Here is a 15,724-nt window from a genome sequence, read left to right on the forward strand (position 1 = left end):
CCGACCCACAGGTTGAGAACCACTGCTATAGACCTATAAAAGTCTAATAACCTATAAAAATGAACAGAATTTGAGATCTATTAAAACTAAAGTACGAGATGAAAGACTGCCAGGAAAGTTCACAGTTTGCTTAGTCTGCTGACCAGATGTTTACCGTTGATGAGAAACTTCAAGGCTGCTCTTCTTAAAATGGACTTGAATTGGTCAAAATAATCATTTAACCAAGGAACATTCTCCTCTGACAGTCTTTCAAACAAGATTGTCTTCTGCAGGGTATGGTCTAAGACAGCATGCTGGCTGAGGAATTCTGGGAGTTGAAGTCCACAAGTCATAAAAGGACCAAGTTTGAAGACCCCTGGTCTAAAACTATGCTAGAAGTATTTCTTCTGCTATGTTTGCTTATTTAAACTTATTAGCATCAACACACAAACGCCCATCGCTTTATAGATGCCGATGCTCACAAAATGATTTAGAAACAATAAAAGGGTTTTATCTTTTAAAGCTCTAAAAAAAACTTACTAAGTACAGATATTGGAAGAGTTTAGAGATATTATTCATCAAAGGGAAAATTTCCAGAGATGAATAATTCAGAGTGAAAGTATTACAGCAGCATCTCTGAATTTCAGTTTTTCAGTGGTCACGTCTGAAGGATATTACAATAATAAACTGAAGCTTTTGTTGAGGATGTGGAAGAGGATGAGAAAGAAGAGTTACAAAATACAGCATCTCTGGGAGAGAGTGGGTCTACCTCTGAGATAGCATATGAGACAGAAGAGAGGATCATGGAGAATATTGAATTGACCAGCCCCTTGCCCCAAAAGAATTAGAAGAAGAACATCTCCAGCCATGAATTCCTGCAGAAACAAGTTCAGAGCAGTACTCGAAAGAATGAAGGCACCATATTGTGTTAAGTAACAAAGGAATTAGAATAGAAAAGCAGAAAGATCAATTTACTTGACTGACCAACTTTAACAAGTGGGAAATAGTTAGCACCATGTGACTTGAACCTTCAAGAAATATAGCAAGATCTCCTTGGTGGTGTACTGGAATCAGTGCTCAAGTTACCAGCCTGAATTTCATGTCTTGATTTTGTCTCTCTTAAATAGTCTGACTGTTGTAATGTGATGTGCATATACTTCTTGTGGTCTATGTAACATATGACAACTTGGCTATTAGGACTGGAAGAAATTGCTACTTTGCTCAACTTCATTTGACTTCTGCATATTATCCAGTCAAGTAGATAAGCAGAATGAACGAAGGCCACCATAGAACAATATCTGTGCTACTATATCAGATATACCCAAGTTAAATGGATAAGTGTCAAGCCCTACGGGGCTTGCCATTCGGTGGTGGGGGGAAAGGAGAATATGACCCGCCACCGCTTTTCCAAGCAGCCAGCCAGCCGAGCAGCGAGAGGCAGCAGGCGTCCACCCAAACCGAGCCCCGACGTCCTACCTCCCTGCCGGCTGCCGTAGGAGCTGTGGGAACCGGCGCTGGGCACTCCGCCAGCCAGCTGAGCAGCGGGATAGCATGGAAAGGTGATAAACTTTATGTTCCCGAGGGACTATGGCTAACCGTCCTCCAGAGGTGCCATGACGCCAAGCAAGCTGGGCATTTCAATTTTCTAAAAACCCTACATCATATCGATGGCAATTTTGGTGGCCCCGAATGAAACCAGACATGAAGACCTATGTCAAAAACTGCCATATCTGTGCCATTGCAAAACCCCAGGTGGAGAAGCCAATGGGCCTCTTGCACAAAGTGGCTGATCTGAGCCAGCCCTGGGAAGAGATCGCAATGGATTTCATTGTCGAATTGCTCCCAAGCCGGGGTTACACCGTAATATGGACAGTCATCGATCTCTTTTCAAAACAGGCTCACTTCATTCCTTGCAAAGGGTTGCTGTCAGCACAATGACTGGCCAGACTCTTCATACAACACATCTACCGTTTGCATGGGGTGCCGCGATGGATAATCTCAGACCAAGGGGTGCAATTCACAGCACAATTCTGGCGTACATTCCTCAAACTGGTAGGATCGTCCCAGGGCCTCAGCTCCGCCTACCACCCATGTACTAATGGAGCTGCAGAGCGAGCGAATGCCATGATAGAACGGTACCTGCGTAGCTATGTCACCTTCCAACAAACGGACTGGGTAGACCTATTGCCGTTTGCCGAGGTGGCGTACAATAATACAGTTCATAGCAGTACCGGGTTCGTCCCTTTTCGGGTGGTGAACGGAGTGGAGTTTGTGCCCATCTCCGAATGATCCAAGGAAACGGGTAGGGTATACACACCTCAAGCATGAATAACACGAGTGACAGGGCTGTGGGGGTTCGTAAAAAAAACTCTAACACAGGCCGAGGCGGCTGCTAAGACCCAAGCCGATAGAAAGAGGGCCGACCACAGACCTTTCAGAGTGGGGGACTGGGTGTATCTCTCTACAAAATATCTCCGCTTGCCAGTGTCCAGCAGGAAATTAGGGCCAAAATATATAGGGCCATTCCCGATAGTACAGGTAATCAATCCGGTCACAGTGTGGTTGTGGTTGCTTCCATTACTAGGAAAAGTACATCCAGTGTTCCACAGCAGTCTGCTAAAACTGGTGCATGGGACCCCAGTGGGTGATAAGGGCCCAGGGTCAGTAATTGGATCAGAGTATGAGGTACAGGAGGTGGTAGATTCCCGAGTACGACGTGGTCAATTGCAGTATCTCATTCAGTGGAAGGGGTATCCCCTTTCAGAGGCCTCCTGGGTGGGGGTGGTGGATATTCATGCTCCTCGGCTCATACCAGCATTCCATCAGCGATGCCCGGAAAAGCCAGGACGTACGAAGTGTGGACAAGTAAACACACCATCTCCTCCTTACCTTTCAGGTGAAGACATGGTAGGGGAGGCCGCATGTCAAGCCCTACGGGGCTTGCCATTTGGTGGTGGGGGGAAAGGAGAATATGACCCGCCACCGCCGTTCCAAGCAGCCAGCCAGCCGAGCAGCGAGAGGCAGCAGGCGTCCACCCAAACTGAGCCCCGACGTCCTACCTCCCTGCCGGCCGCCGTAGGAGCCGCGGGAACCGGCGCCGGGCGCTCCGCCAGCCAGCTGAGCAGCAGGAACTGGCTGGTGGCCACCCAAACTGAACTCCGACATCCTGCCTCCCTGCCGGCCACCGTAGGACTCACAGAACCCGGCGTTGGGCACTTTGCTAGCCAGCTGAACAGCGGAACTCAGCAATTCAGCAGAGAGATAGAGGGCCATGTGACAGGCCACGACAGGAAGTGCTCTCCATGGAGAGCTGCAAAGAACAGTCATACTCATCAGTGTCGGAGGAGCCAGGACGCGAGGCAGTGGCAGGCGGACATGCTTTGGCCGGCCAGGTGATGGACCAAGGGGGCGGGGCTTCGTGGAAGGAGGGCTTGGGTCACAAGGGGAGCTTTATAAGGGCAGCTAGGCGGATGGTGGTTTATGGGTGGCGGGTGGGGTTTTGGGCGTGGTATCATTATAAAGAGCACTGGGAGCAAACCACTTCCAGTGCTGACTTTGTTTGTTAGGCATTTAATAAACTACCTAACTTGCACTATGTTCCTGTGTTCCTGGTTTCTTCGTTCGGGACGACAAAGGACCTAGATTGACAGGGCTTTTTTTCTCATAGAACACCCAGAACGGAGTTCCAGCACCTTTTTTGGATGGAACCTTGTAGGGTAGGCAAGGCGGGTTGTATGACGTGTGTGAGTTCCAGCACCTTTTTTTTTTTTTACAAAAAAAGCACTGAGTCTATGTTCCTCTACAGAATTCACTTACAACAACATAATGCACTATTTCCCTCACAGAGCCCTTTCTCTGATTAATTATAGGTTTAATCTACATTAATTTTCCTCTGTGTTGCTAGAGGAATTGTTGTCATTCCATTTCATCCAGAAGAACCAACTGCACAAGTCTAACAAAAGCATGAAGGGCATGCAGACATGAAGAGAAGGAGTGGAGTGTTCACAGAAATTAAAGAAGAGACACAATTACATATTAAAAAATCTCTCACCTGTGTAACCTTTTCCGTGACATTGTGTGTTCTTTCTTTCACTTTGGGTGCAATAATTGTTTTCTCTGATGATGGAGGTGAAGATGCCTTTTTTTCATTTTTGATATCAGAAAAGTTTAGAGTGAGCTGGGGAATCTTATTGATGGTGCTGTATTTGTTGAGGTTTGAATCAGATGTAGATCCTAATAGACTTGATTTGATATGGTTAAAAGGACCTACAAGAAAAAAGAAGAAGATATCAACTGATATAATGTCTTGAGCCACTTTCCAGATAACTAAAAAAGGAAATACCTTTATAGTTCTTTTTGTTTTTCAACCAGACTTGTTAACTCTCTAGTTTAGAATCTGCCAATATTTTAATTGCAGAAGAAGGGCAGAATATAGTGCCTAGAAGCAATAAACAATTAGTGTCCATTGCACACCCACTCTTGAATCAGGACTTCTCATCCTTTCTGCTACTGTTAAATGATTCTGTTATCTAATCTTTGTAGGGTCCTTAAACTAGAGAAAATTTTAAAAAGTGAAAAATTATAGAGAAAGTGGGAATCAATTTCTTCAGTGTTTACAGATTTCTGAGCTAGTTGAGTGAAGACAAGTGAAAGCAGAAATCCATTAATGGAGTAATATCTTGGACTTAATCTAGATAAACACTAGATTGAGAACTTTGGGCTTTTAAAGTCTGGAGCACATGAACTTTTTAAATTATGAACTTAGAAGAGATCTATAGTTAGTATGGCTCTATGAAAGTGCCACATTCAACGGCAGTATACTTGTAAATACCATATGCTGAAGGAGCGACAAGGAAAAAAAAAGTTCTGGTTTCTTGGATTCCTGAAGACCTCTGGATTCTCTCTGTGGGCAGCAGAGTTTTTCATTATACTCTAAAAACCCCAACTTTCCCCAAATAGCATGTTACTCCCATGTAAGGTGCATATATTTGTGCTGAAGGGGCAAATAAGATTTATTTGTTTACCTTTCCTAAATTTTAAGCCCACCTTCTCTGATGCCAGCCTTGTCTCCTGGTGCCCTAAGACTGAAAAAGGATTCTTGAACATATTACCTTCTGCCAGCTTCTGAGAGTTGTTGTGACATAGAAGAAAAATGGACCACAAATGTATCCCATAAATAAATACTTCCTGAATAATTAAATGCCCAAATTAGGGAGAAAACCTTAAGAATATTGTTTAATTTCATTGGCACATGGACTCCTGAATACAAGATTAATCAAGATAGACTCCAAATCCTGGGTAATCCTGGGTGTCTTTTGTGCCATGGTTGCTTGTTTTCCATCTGTGATTTCTGGTGGCTCTTTTCAAGAGCTTATCCATAGCTGCTAGGCTGGCAGGCATAGGACACAGAAGATTTCTTTATGGCAGGTCTGTTCTTATGGAATAGGCTTCTACCAGAAATATGTTCATTTCTTTCTGAGAATCTTAACATGGGCTTTAAAACTATGGAATACTGATGTGGATCTATAGTGACAATAAATACAGAAATAGGCAGAGTCTTGAGTACTTCAAGCCAGCAGCAAGTTCATTTACAGACAATTGTTCACTCACAACACGGCACCACACAATATCAAAATTACTGCTGACAGAGACAAGAAGCAAATGGGAGGACTTCCCAGGACTGGGTCACTTGTGGGCATTAGCGCATGCACACCATGCAGGTTTGATGGAGACATTTCATCAAGTATATTGATTTTTCCACAAAATTTAAATGACACGTTGAAGAGGAACAAAGGAGAAAATTCCTCCTTCATCCTGCCTCTCCTACTAAATTTAGGCTACAAACACAAATGATCAGTTTATTATGGAAAATAATATGCAAAAAGGATTTTAGTTAGCAAGAGAAAGGAATGCCTCCATTTGACTAACTTTGCTTGCACTGTTGTCCTGGTGAAAAGGACCAATACTAGTATGTAATATACATGAATACATGTTTCCACATGAAATTGAAAATGGAATTCATGCAGGCACACCTGAAGACTTAAACCATAAGCTTAAACCATACCCCCTGCCATCCAGGAACGTGAAACTAGTTTTAAGGAGACAAAAGAGGAATACGTGAAGGGTCCAGATTATTCACTGATTGTCTTGGTGTCAGAAAGATAAACTGAATTGGATTTAAAATGAATCAATGGTGGCTAGTTTCACTCATGCAAAGCTCAATTTGTAATATTGTACAAGATCATATCTTGAAAACTTCAAGTTACATTATCTGCATAGGATTGGCAGCGTCCACATTCTACCTTCTTCAACAAGCTTACATACAGTAGGTACAATCCAGCCAAAGTTCAAACTTTTAAACCCTCCTGGGGGTTTTGATGGGAGAGAATTAAGCACATGCTTAACTCTCCCACTCAAATCAAAGGGGCTTAGCAGGATGTGCTGCTCAAATCAATGATCAAAGAAAAAGCCCCAGAGAAATGATGGGAACTTTCTTCTGGATAGACAAGTAGAGGATTGCATTATAACTGAGGCCAATGGCTTTGAAAGAACATACTGTCCATCCCTTCACAGCTTCCTCTGAATGGCCATCTATCATCACTCTGAATCGAGAGCAAAGAGAAATGTGATGCATCCATCAAGCAAAAGAACAGTAATTCCTGTAATGTGCCCAGCTTTATAAAGGCTAGCATGAGTATGATGCATTTGTACAGTTTATACAGCAGGCAAGTTAACATGCCAAATAATGTGTCTCTCAAAAGCATTGAACAATAGATGTTATAAATTTACATTACCTTTGACATTGCGACCATTATCTGTTATTCAGCAGAATAAAGAAAAGCAAAAGGGGGAAATAAACTGTGTATCCAAAGACTCCGAACTGATTATTTCTTTCCCCCTTCATGGTTCCCCAATACATCTTGAGGGAGCCAACATTAATTTGGGTGAATCTAATGTAATGAACGAGAGGCTAATTTTCTCTTTTTAGAATTAGGAACCAAAAGTTTTCGTCATTCAACTGCTCTTCAGCTTTTCCCAGAGTCCTCGAAGTGTTTTCAAATTAGCAGGGGCAACCATTTAAATGGATGCGGTATATCTCAGAAGGGACTGTTCTTTAAATTTGGAGGGTAATTTGATGTAAGAAATTGTAATTGATTAAGCAGTTTTCCTGGCTTAATCAATAATGCAGTGTTGTCAACCAATTGCTCAATTAGTTAAATACGCGTTCTAACCTATCAACTGCATTAAGATGAACAAGGGTTTTATTTGTGAAGCAAGGAATATCTTCCTTTTAAAACAATATGCATGCACGTTGCTGATTCAGACTGCCAGGTTGGGCATGCACCTGCTCTCTGGGATGTAATTCCCTATGAAAACTGGGAGGCTTCCAACCTGTAATGTAATGTATGAAGATCTTGATGGACAAAGAGAAGACATGAAACAATCAGACAAGAGAGGAGGGAATCTCCAATCAACTAAGGGTCAAAGGAAGAAGTTTAGGAAGGACTGCCCTCATTTATAGGGCAGTTTAAAGTGGTGGTAGGAAGTTTGTTAAGGTAGCCTTACAATAAGGTAGAATTAGCTCATCTAGTCATGTTTCCTATTTGGTTTACCCTGGTGGCTTTCTGGGAGATCTTAAAGACCTGGCCATTCTCTCAGGCTCTAAGCCAGGGTTAGGCAACCTTGGCTCTTTTATGACTCATGGGGCTTCAACTCCTGGCTCAGGAATTCTGGGAGTTGAAGTCCACGAGTCATAAAAGAGCCAAGGTTGCCTAATCTTGTTCTAAGTTGGTTGGAGCCAGTGCTGGATGCATGACATTTGTTTTATGTATTGACCACATCTGCATCCATATTCTGTTCAGTGTGTTATTAGGTGCTTATTTTTATGTTGCCATCTATGTGAGCCCCTTCCCCAAGTCAGTCTGGAATCAGGTGATACCTAAATTGAATAAATGGATGGATGGATGGATGGGTGGGTGGATGAATGAATGAATGAATGAATGAATGAATGAATGAAACATTTTTTGGAGGAGGGATTCCTCCTGGGTGCATGCTCTGGATGAAGACCTTCTGAATATGGAAGTGACCATTGCAATCTGAACCAATCTTGTATTAGTATCCCTTTACAATAAACTGCTGCCCAAACAATGAGGGAACATTTATTAGGACTTACTCTCAAATTAATGTGCATAGACCTATAACACAGAACGAAGCATACTGACTTGGACATAAGCTTCCTTTTGCATAGGATCACATATTATAAACCATAGAGTGTTAAATGTCATCCCTGCTAGATTTTCCCCTTAGCTTTTAAAGACAAAGAGACTTCAAAGATCTTGTCCTAGTTGGATAAAAAATGAAATGCACGTATTCCACTCTATTTCCAGCCATTCAGTTGACATAATTCATGAACATTGATCACTTTCCCCTTGCCCAACACTGTACCTTCACTAGCATGCCGATCCCTAAACATGTTCTTGGGATGGATGGTAAATCCTTCTATGTTGTGCACTGAAGATGCTCTCCGCATACTACTAACGCTCTCTTTTGACTGAGCAAGAGTCAAGGCTGCACTGGAATGCAGCATATCTGGGTACAGTCGATCCCATTGCTGTTTTGGTGATGAATGATCTAGAGGCCCAGATATATTCACTGGAGGGGAACACGTCCTTGGTTGAATGAGTGCCTTGGTGTCATCTCCTTCAGAGGGGCTGCAGCTTTCTTTTGTAGGAGATTTAAAGTGTTTCATGGCCATGGAGTTGTCGCTGTGTTTTGATGAATCAACAATCACTGCATCAGGATCTTCTTGTGGCAAAGATTGCTTTCTGTAGGATAAAAGACTCAATCCAGGTAGCCTGAATCCAAAAAGTTTGCCTGAGTAGGAAAGATCAGATTTAAGAGGGAAAAAAAACCACCAATCAGTTAAATATGAAATCATGAGTTGTTGCAAAACAATTGTTCTCCCATGTAATGCCCTTTGTTTACTAGTAAAGAACCCATGCTATTCTGTTGACAGTGGCCAGAAATTAATGATTCAATACATGACGAAAACTCTGGAGCAGCAATGACAGGTCTACATAGTTATCTAAATAGATAACAGACATCCCTCACTTCCAATTTTGCAATGGAGAAGAATATAAATTAGAGAATGGTAGCTATTAAAGAGGTTAACCAGAACCAAGGCAGGTATCCCTTTCTGATTTCTCCTGTCACTGTTTCTAACTGTGTGTCTAAAACATTACCTGTTGCTTGAAAAAAACACTGATAATTGGCATTAGTTCAGATATAGAAGGCAGCAACTTTGGTTCATGGGGAAAAAAAATCTATCCTTGTGGCTTGTCTTATCAGTCACAGTTCCCCGCTTTTCTCTGATTTTAATGGAACTTTTTAAAAATAAATGTTGAGGATTTAAAAAAAAAATAAGTTTGAAGCCTTATTATTATCTCTATAGATTTTTTTTATTTTTGAAGATTTTTGTGGCCACTGTGCCTACTACAAGGTAGTCTGTGGCTCATATCATCCTTTTGAAACACTGAGGAAAGAATCCCAGAATTATCACAGATTTATTAAGAAAAAGTCACCTTTTCAGAGACTGAGAAAAGAGAGCTCAGTTGTTGATTTGGTTTATATTTATATTCATCAGCTCTTTTAATGTTGAACCTATCTTTAGGGCAGGGAATTATCTGCTGACAACTGGATTCAAGAATATAATAGAACTGTTTGAAAATATTATGCTTTCAATTTGAAACACCTTAGAATAGTTAATGCAGGAAAAATGGCTTGCTCATGAATAGCAACATCTGAAAGGCTTACAACATGTGTGTTTTCCCTAGATTTAAATACAATGCATAAATTGTTTTATCTTGATGAACCCTGGTATGAGCAATGTCTGAAATTTCCAGCCACCACCACCACCTACAAATTCAATAATGAGGGAGGGAATGGCTACTTGACATCGTGTCCCAGAAGAGAAAGTATTTGTGATGTACCTCCAAGGTTTTGGATTGCCTTGCAGAGGTTTTTCAAAACAATATGCCTGCAGTGCTCTATTGCTCCATATCTGCTGCCTGAATGGTCTTTCCCCCTAATTCCATGGACATATCCAGCCAAGGAGAGTACATCCAATGACAGTCAATCCCTTTTGGATCTCACTGGTGAAAATGATGTATGCATGAGTGATTTGGGAGGGTAGGAGAAGAAATTGCTAAAGATAGCAATGCTTGAAAATTGACCTTTGTTAATTCAACTCCAGATTGGCTTCCAACACAAATTTATTGCATACCCTGGAACGTCATATCAACTGAAACTTAGTTATATATTTGACTTCACTTTCATAAACATAAGATTTATGAAAGATTGATTTTAAAATAACAGAAAAAGCAAAAGCAAAATGAACAAAAGACAAAAAACAGATTATCAAAAAATACATATTTGTATGCTATATAAATGCTTAAAAATAAGTGAAAAAAAGAGTAGAAAAAATAGAAATATAAAGTATACTATGTCATTATAACTGGATAACATAAATGGATTTTCTGTGTTTCCTATAGCTACAAGACTGATATTGAAACATTGGAAAGATAAATGTATGACCTGATTTACTCAATGGAGTGAAGATCTGATTACACTTGTTTGTAGAGGTAGACTTTGTATAGATAAATATAATGAAATATGGAACTCATCTAAAAATACAGTAGATTAAAAATAGATGGTAATATAACTATTATCTAATCATTTCAACTATCATCTAATACATTTCTAAGTGTATTAGAAATATATGTATATACATACACACTTGCATGTTTGTACTAGATAAATATATATAGAATTGTAGCTTTTCACTGTTGTAACAATTTATTTATTTATTTATTTAGAGTAATTCAAGGTTACTCATGAAGCAACCTAGAACTAAGGAGAAATTTCTTGACAGTTAGAACAGTTAATAAGTGAACAACCTGCCTCCAGAAGCTGTGAATGCTCCAACACTGGAAGTTTTTAAAAAGAGACTAGATAGCCATTTCTCTGAAATGGTATAGGGTTTACTGCCTGAGCAGAGGGTTGGACTAGATCAGAGGTATCAAACTGCTGGCCCACAGGCCAGATGCATCATGATGAAACCGTGCCCACCCTATTGCCGGTAATGGGGAAAAAGCTCTAATACATCGCACATCACGTAACATTGCGAGTTTGACATGTCTGGACTAGATGATCTCCAAAGTCCCTTCCAACTTTACTACTACTACTACTACTACTACTACTACTACTACTACTACTACTACTATTATTATTATTATTATTATTATTATTGTGGCAAGCATCTCTAATACCTCTTTCTCTCCTCTTTTGCTCACAACAACAGTGAGGTAGGTTGGGTATGAAAGAGGGACTGGCTCAAAGTTGCCCAGCCAGCTTTCATGGTAAAGGTGAGACTAGAACTTTTATTATACTATAATGTACAATTAATGCTGATTGATTTTTCCCCCTCATCCTGAATATGATGACATATAAATATGTACGGATATGTGTATACATACATACATACATACATACGTAGGTCTTTAGTTATTCGGGTTTTCTCACGCATAAAATTGGAAGTGTTTTGGTGACGTTTCGACGAAGTCCCATTTGTCATCTTCAGGCTGGTGTTTTTGGCTTCATATTTCTAGGAGCAATGTGTGATTGTAGCTGTTTCTTCCTTTTAACTGCCAATGGGGGTATGAACTGATTGGGTGGGAGCTTGGCTGTGTTCTGATTGGGTGGAGGTGTGTTCTGATTGGTTAGGGGCTTGGCTGTGCTCTGATTGGATGGGGAAGTGTTCTGTTTGGGTGAGGGCTTTGTTGTGCTCAGGTTAGTCTGAGTTGCAGGGAGATGAGAGACGGTAAGCTGCATTGCTGTTGTTTGGCTTCGCGTTCGTGGTCATGCCTCATCTTCATGGTGGGTGTCAGTTTGCTTCATGTATGGATTGGAGGGGTTTAAAGTGGCTAATGATGCAGCTGTGGTCTGGCATCTGGTTTGTGGTCGTGCCTCATCATCGGTGTGGGTTTGGGTTTGCTTTTTGCGTGAATGTGTGGTGGTGACATCCTGTGTGGTTTTCGTTAGTGTGGTCTGGTGTCATTCTTTGTGTTAGGGACTCGTTTGTCAATAAGGGCGGGTTTCCAAATGGCTGGTAGGCAGGAGGTATCATCTTGTTTATTCATGCTGTGTGGGCGTTTTTCTATCTTGAAGGCTTCTCTGATTATTCTGTTATTAAAGTGTTAAGTTTTGGCGATAGTTCTGGTCTTTTTAAAGTCAATTTCATGTCCTGTGGCTTTAAGGTGTTGGACCAGGGAAGAAGTTGGTTCCTCTTTTTTGACTGAGTTCTTGTGTTCTTCAATGCGTGCACTTATCCTTCTGTTGGTTTGTCCGATGTATGTGGTGGGGCAAGCGGTGCATGGGATTTCATATACTCCTTGATTTTCTACCTTAATTTTGTTTTGGTGAATATTTTTTGGTTTGTGCAGAATGCTGTCTTGATGTTGTGTTTGTAGATGATCTTGCTGATTCTGTCTGTGGTGCCTTTTATGTATGGGAGGAGGGCTTTGCCGTTTCTTGTTCTCTGTCTTGGATTTTAGTGGGGGTTTCTTTTTGGATTAGGTTAGTAATCTTATTTCTTTGGAATCCGCTGGATGTTAGTACATTAGTGAGAGTATGTAGTTCGGTTTTTAGGTGTTGTTCGTCCACTAAGCGTTTTGTTCTGGAGATGAGTGTCTTGGCTATGGAGTAGATCTGTGCTGGGTGGTGGTGTGAGAGTGCATGCAGATAGCGGTTTGTGTGTGTTTTCTTCTGGTAAATGGTGTGTCCTAGGGAGCCATTGGATTTCTTGTAGACTAAGACATCCAGTAAGGGAAGTTGGTTATTAGCTTCTGTTTCCATGGTGAACTGTATTTTGGGGTGTAGGCTGTTGAGGTGTGTGAGGAAGTTGTCCAGTTTTTCTTTCCCATGTGGTCAGATTATGAAAGTATCATCTACATATCTGAGCCAGAGTTTGGTTTTGTGATCAGATTTTTCTAGAGCTTGGGTTTAAAAGTGTTCCATGTAGAGGTTTGCAATGACAGGTGAGAGGGGTGATCCCATGGGTGCTCCTTCTATTTGTTTGTATTTTTGTCCATTATAGATGAAGTATGTGTTGGATAGGCAGTGGTTGGTCAGATCTAGGATGTGTTTGGGGGGGTTATATTTGTTATAATATACACACACACACATACATACATACACACATACATACACACACACATGCATACACACATATATACTGCACATACACTAACTAAACTGAATATTCTGTAGTTAACTCTTGTTAAAATGATTTTTTGTGCTATTCCTTTCAATCTAATCACATGCATTTACAAAACCAGTGAAAGATTTTACTTGACAGCAACCATAGATGTTTACTAAAACTAGCTGTAGGTAAAAATGAGTCAAATATATTAAAATATTCTATAGCTTTTATAACGCCTTTGAAACTGAGTTAGAAAATTCTCTATTAATCCACAAGCTAATGACACCGAAGTTTGAACTATGATAGTTCATCACACCCTTTTCCCCATAAAACGGGATCTTTCATGGTTTTTCTCACATTTTTGCAAGGAAAAAGTAGACATCTCCACACACTCTTGTTCTATTTTAGAAATATTCATGTAGAACAGATGGTATTTTCTGCTTCACTGGTTTAAAACAGTCATGTTAGAGTGTGTTGCTGATCAAGTTGTCTCTTAATTCAGCTGGAAAGGATATGCTTGGAGAGCATCCCTCATTGCTAATATTTTCAGGCACAAAATAAAATAGCATCAGCAGCAACATATGACTATCTTTGCCAGTTTTTTTAAAAAAAACAAGACATAAATTGTTCCAAACTTTTGGTTGCCTGTTTTATTTTAAAAGAGCTATTTTTTGAAAACAAGTTATTCATATGCGATGTATTGACAATTAGCAACTGGATTGGTTTTCTGGCTTTTCATACAGTATGAAGCTGTATTTCATATGGCTGGAAATGAAGTAGACAGAACACAGATCACAAAGATAGTCTTGCGTGTTACTGGATTCTCTATGTCTGTCTGTGTGCAAAAGAAGTAATGAGAATCCTTTCCTTGGAACAATTCCCATGGATTGCCCAAGGAACAGCAAAAACAGTCCCAACCCGAGCACCATTTAGTTAGCCTGTTAATTTTCTGCTTTTTCCCCACATATTTATTCTAGAGGGTTTTAATTTCTTATTTGTCTGCCTGAAGTTACCTAATGATGTTGGATTTGATAAACTGGATGAAAATAAATTGATAACAATTAGGGCTAAGTGGCATTTTCATATTCACAAAAAATGTGCCTCTTAATACCATTTGCTGGAATGTAAAAGGATAGACAACAGCTTCCATAGAATAAGAAGCATAGCAAATGGTGAGGGGTGCTGGGAGATGTAGTTCAGGAACATCTAGAAGGGAACAAGGAAGTATCTGGTTGTCACAATGGAAATACAGATTTGGTTGAATCTTCATCCATTGCTGATTTTCAAATGTTTTTCATAATATTTGGTATTTTTCACTACCAGAGTATCTACCTTATGTATTTTGCAATTTTTTCTCTGCTAACCTAACCTAACATTTACAGTTTTGCAATCCTGCATAAAAATATTACTTCTGAATCTCGTAAAATCTATTTGGAAGACCAGGTGTCTGCATAAATCAGAAGAAGCAAATTTAGGATTTTTTTTTTCAATAAATTCATTTAGAACTAAGTTCAGGGAATCAAGGGAATTATTCTCTTCTGGTTGCTTCTTCTGTTATTTCCTCCGGTGCCATCTCTATACAGTAAGGGAGATTAATATCTCCCCAATTCTTTAATTGATAAAATATGAACTATGCTTAAAAAGAATATCTGTTTCTCAGCTGGATATGTTCAGTACTTCAAAAGCAATAAATCTGTAGTCAAACATTCTTGGTGTTTTGTAATATGGGGAGTAAAGAGAAAAATCTTTTTAATTCATTTGCTGCATTTTTTTGCAAAGGATTGCAGCTACTTTTCAATTATTATTCTTTTAAGTTAATATTTTTATTTGTTTATAACCCATCCAGAAAACATTTATTATAGGTCGATCTGCATGATACAAAATTTAACTAACTAAACTAAATTTCTATACAATATGTTTATGCTGAAGTTCTATATTCAGTAATTACTGAATAAGTATTATACAAGGGTCTGTGGGGCCCTGTCCTCCAAATTTTAAGAGAGGGAAAGACTGCCCTGTATTAGGATAATTGTATAGTGCCTGAAATAAAATGGAGCTTTTCATGTCCTTGGGTAACTAAATATGTTGATATAACTTCTATACTTGTCTATAGAGATTCTCAGTCTTCTAAAGGTGCTTTAAAAAAAATACCAGCAACTGGACTTTCTTGAAGACATTTTGCTTCTCCTCCAAGAAGCTTCTTCAGTTCTAATTAACTGGTGGGGAAGCAAAGATTTATACTCTTTTCAGTCTGCCAGTCAATGACTCTCAAAATGTTAACAACTGGCTGACTGCAAAGAGTTAGTTAGAACTGAAGAAACTTCTCAGAAGAGAAGCAAAATGTCTTCAAGAAAAATCAAGGTAGTCCAGTTGCCATTTGAAGAAGAAGAAAAAAAAGCACCTTTGGGACAACTTCAATACTTGGGCACTGCATAGAAAAGAAAGTGATCCACTGAAAGATAGCCCAGGATCACTTTATACAATCAA

General features: G+C 39.9%; 1 protein-coding gene across 4 annotated transcripts in view; it reads right to left on the reverse strand.

The window, feature by feature from the left end:
* The window catches only part of KCNH7 (potassium voltage-gated channel subfamily H member 7), a 327,609-nt gene that overhangs the window by 117,266 nt on the left and 194,619 nt on the right, over positions 1-15,724 (reverse strand). For 2 of the 4 annotated variants that reach the window (XM_039352778.1, XM_039352777.1), the window contains exons 5-8: positions 8,425-8,853; positions 6,774-6,794; positions 6,044-6,067; positions 4,031-4,245 (exon numbers count right to left, since the gene is read on the reverse strand). In XM_039352778.1, the coding sequence (XP_039208712.1) occupies positions 4,031-4,245; positions 6,044-6,067; positions 6,774-6,794; positions 8,425-8,853 (689 nt within the window). The remainder of the gene's footprint in view (positions 1-4,030; positions 4,246-6,043; positions 6,068-6,773; positions 6,795-8,424; positions 8,854-15,724) is intronic. The other 2 variants (XM_039352779.1, XM_039352780.1) reach the window with 2 other exon arrangements.

This window comes from Crotalus tigris, unplaced genomic scaffold (genome assembly GCF_016545835.1).
Source record: "Crotalus tigris isolate CLP2741 ecotype Arizona unplaced genomic scaffold, ASM1654583v1 scf7180000018477.2129921, whole genome shotgun sequence".
Taxonomy (NCBI): Eukaryota; Metazoa; Chordata; class Lepidosauria; order Squamata; family Viperidae; genus Crotalus; species Crotalus tigris.